Raw genomic sequence first — 3119 nt, forward strand, 5'->3', positions numbered from 1 at the left:
AGTGCAGTGGCATGATCACGGCTCATCATAGCCTCCACCTGCCGGGCTCAGGCGATCCTCCAGCCTCAGCCTCCCGAGTAGCTGAGACTACAGCCCGGTGCCACCAGGCCTGGCTTATGACTTTTTTTTTTTATTTTTTTTTTAGTTGGAGTCTCACTCTGTCACCCAGACTGGAGTGCAGCGGCCACTCCCGGCCACCGCAGCCTCGACCTGCTGGGCTCTGGCGATCCTTCCGCCTCAGCCTTCCGAGTAGCCGGAATTACAGGCGCGCGCTACCACGCCCGGCTGATTTTTTGATTAATTGTAGAGATGAGGTCTCGCTGCCCAGGCGGGTCTCGAACCCGCGGGCTCAGGCCATCCACTCACCTCAGCCTCCCAAAGGTGTGGGATTCCAGGCTGAGCCACCGAGCCCGGCTTATTTTTTTTGACTTTTTAAAAAATGTCTGTATTGGCGAGGGCTCACCCGGTCGTCCAGGCTGGTGGGCATCCCGGCCTCCAGCCGTCTTCCGGCCTCAGCCTCCCAAAGCGCTGGGCTCACGGGCGTGAGCCACCATGCTGGGCCCTGGGTGGAGGAGACAGGTGAGATGTGGCCCCGCGGGCCCGGGGCGGGGCTGGCCCGCGGCGCTGGCCCTCCGCTTCCCCCCACAGTGCCCCAGGGCTCCTCCCCCTCCACCCCCTCTCAGGGCGACAGTTACAGGCAAAGAAAGAGGAAGTGGTGGGGGCTGCTTGTCGCTCCCCAGCGGGGCGGTGGAGGCCGCGGCGGGGCGGCCATGGAGCTGTGGCGCCAGTGCACCCACTGGCTGATCCAGTGTCGCGTCCTGCCGCCCAGCCACCGCGTGACCTGGGATGGGGCCCAGGTGTGCGAGCTGGCCCAGGCCCTCCGGGATGGTGTCCTCCTGTGTCAGCTGCTCAACAATCTGCTGCCCCATGCCATCAACCTGCGCGAGGTCAACCTGCGTCCCCAGATGTCCCAGGTGAGCTCCGGACGAGCGCGGGCCTGCAGGGAGGACGAGGAGAGGGGGACTGGGATGGTGCCCTCCCCAGGCGGGCTGATGTGCCTCCCTCTGGGGGCCAGAGAGATGGGTGGACAAGTTCTGGGCTGGCCCAGGGGGTGGTAACGCGCTGAGATTCTGGGTGGGGGCCCCCCTGGGCGGGTGTGAACCTAGAAACCTCTAAAGGCTCTGAGAAGGCCTGCATGAGGGCTGAGAACTGGGAAACTAGGGGTTAACGCTCCCAACCCCTGGACCGAATCTGCTGGTCCAATTCCTCCCCACTAGTGGAGACCACCTGGGGATCCTGGGGGTGCCTTGACCCTCCGGGCAGCCCGCAGGGGCCTGAGGTTTTCAGCTCCTTGGACCCCCCCCCAAGATTCTGATGGTGGGGGAGGGGCGTCGCCAACTCCTTGCCCACATGTGCCTTCTCCTCCAGGGCCTGGCCCCTTCCTTCCCCTCATGTCTTCCTTCCCCTTGGCTTCCTGCCTGGGCCCAGGGCTGCCTGGGGCAGGTGGGTGGAGGGTCTGCAGCCCCCAGGGCCATGGGCTTCCTGGGTCTGTCCACCCCCGGGGGGACACTGAGGCCGGACCTGGTCCTGGGCTCAGGCATGAGTCCTGGGCTCCTGGAGCCTGGGGAACTGCCTCCTCTCTGCAGGGGTGTCTGTCTGCAGGGGGCCGGCAGAGTGGCCGCCCCCACAGACTCAGGAAATGTATTCAAATCCCTATTTGAATGCAGCTGGGACGATGGTGAGGGGGTTGGACCCTGTCTCTGAAGGCCCTTGTCTGGGTCCCCAGGGTTGCTGGCCAGAAGGGGGGGACAGGGAATGGGCACGACTGGTGGTGTCCACCCAGTCCTGGGGTCTGAGGGGCAGCTGCTGTCTGGCCTTCCGGGGTCTCAGGGGCACGGCCCTGCCCTGGGGTCCGAGGGGCAGCTGCCGCCTGGCCTTCTGGGATCAGAGCCACATCCTGGGGACCCATGGGCCGGTGGTGGGACCCCCAGGGCTGGCAGGCGGGGGACGGCTGGGACATGGCCTCCTCCCTGGTCTGAGATGCCCAGGGGAGCTGGGAGAAGCTGCCCTCGAGAGGTGGATGGGCCTTGTTCCTTCTGTGTCCTTAGTGCCAGGGTCCAGCCGCTCCCCAGCCCGGGCAGGGCTCCAGAAAGGAGGAAGGAACCCCGGAACCCCCCGCCGCTGGGTCAGCCCTGCTGACCACACCTCATCCCAAATTTGCCAACATTTGCCTGACCTCCGGGCTCCAGCACATGAGGAAGCAGCCGTGGGACCCTCGGGCCCAGACCTGGCAGGGAGTCAAACTCCCTGGGAAAGTGGATAGACGACAGGATGAACTTCCACTTCCACTCAGTGCGTCTCTGCTGAGGCTGGTGTTCTGATGGAGGGCGAGCGTGCACGGCGCTTATGTCCAGGGGAGCAGCTGCACTAATCCGAGCACGGAGGTGGTGCGTCTTGCAGGGGTCCAGCCTCCGCTGATCAGGGCCTGAGTTGGGGGGAGGGAACGAAAATAGAAAGAGACAGAGAAACAGCCAGATTGGGACGAAGAGGGAGCAAGAGGAGAGAGAGAGAGAGAGAGAGAGAGAGAGAGAGAGAGAGAGCAAATTTATTTGACCGCATGCCTCTTATATAGGACAAAAAATCTCACAAAGGAAGGCCCTACAAGCAGGATATGTTAATGTCTGAGTTAAATCACACAAGCCGACTGGGCTCGGTGGCTCAGCCTGTAATCCCGCACTTTAGGAGGCCGAGGTGAGTGAATTGCCTGAGCCCGCGGGTTCGAGATCCACCAGAGCAACTTGATGAGACCTCATCTCTACAATCAATCAAAAAATTAGCCGGGCGTGGTAGCACGCGCCTGTCGTTCTAGCTACCTGGAAGGCTGAGGCGGAAGGATCACCGGAGCCCAGCAGGTCGAGGCTGCGGTGGTCGGGAGCAGCCACTGTACTCCAGTCTGGGTGACGGAGTGAGATCCAACTCAAAAAAATAAAAAAATACCCAACAAAACCAAAAAACTGTACCAGACTGGGGTGTAGTGGCATGATCATAGCTCACTGCAGCCTCGACATCCTAAGCTCAGGCGATCTTTCCACTTCCGCCTCCCGAGTAGCTGGGACTAC

General features: G+C 62.4%; 1 protein-coding gene across 1 annotated transcript in view; it reads left to right on the forward strand.

Annotated features, from left to right (window-relative positions):
* Nucleotides 1–767: 767 nt before the first annotated feature.
* Nucleotides 768–3119, forward strand: part of LOC103250445 (proto-oncogene vav-like) — a gene marked incomplete at its 3' end in the record, with an annotated part of 30044 nt that continues 27692 nt past the window's right edge. The window contains exon 1 of the mRNA XM_008049033.1: nucleotides 768–974. Within this exon, the coding sequence (XP_008047224.1) occupies nucleotides 771–974 (204 nt within the window). The remainder of the gene's footprint in view (nucleotides 975–3119) is intronic.

The sequence above is a fragment of the Carlito syrichta genome, unplaced genomic scaffold (genome assembly GCF_000164805.1).
Source record: "Carlito syrichta isolate Samal-C Ts95f unplaced genomic scaffold, Tarsius_syrichta-2.0.1 Scaffold130456, whole genome shotgun sequence".
NCBI classification, from domain to species: domain Eukaryota; kingdom Metazoa; phylum Chordata; class Mammalia; order Primates; family Tarsiidae; genus Carlito; species Carlito syrichta.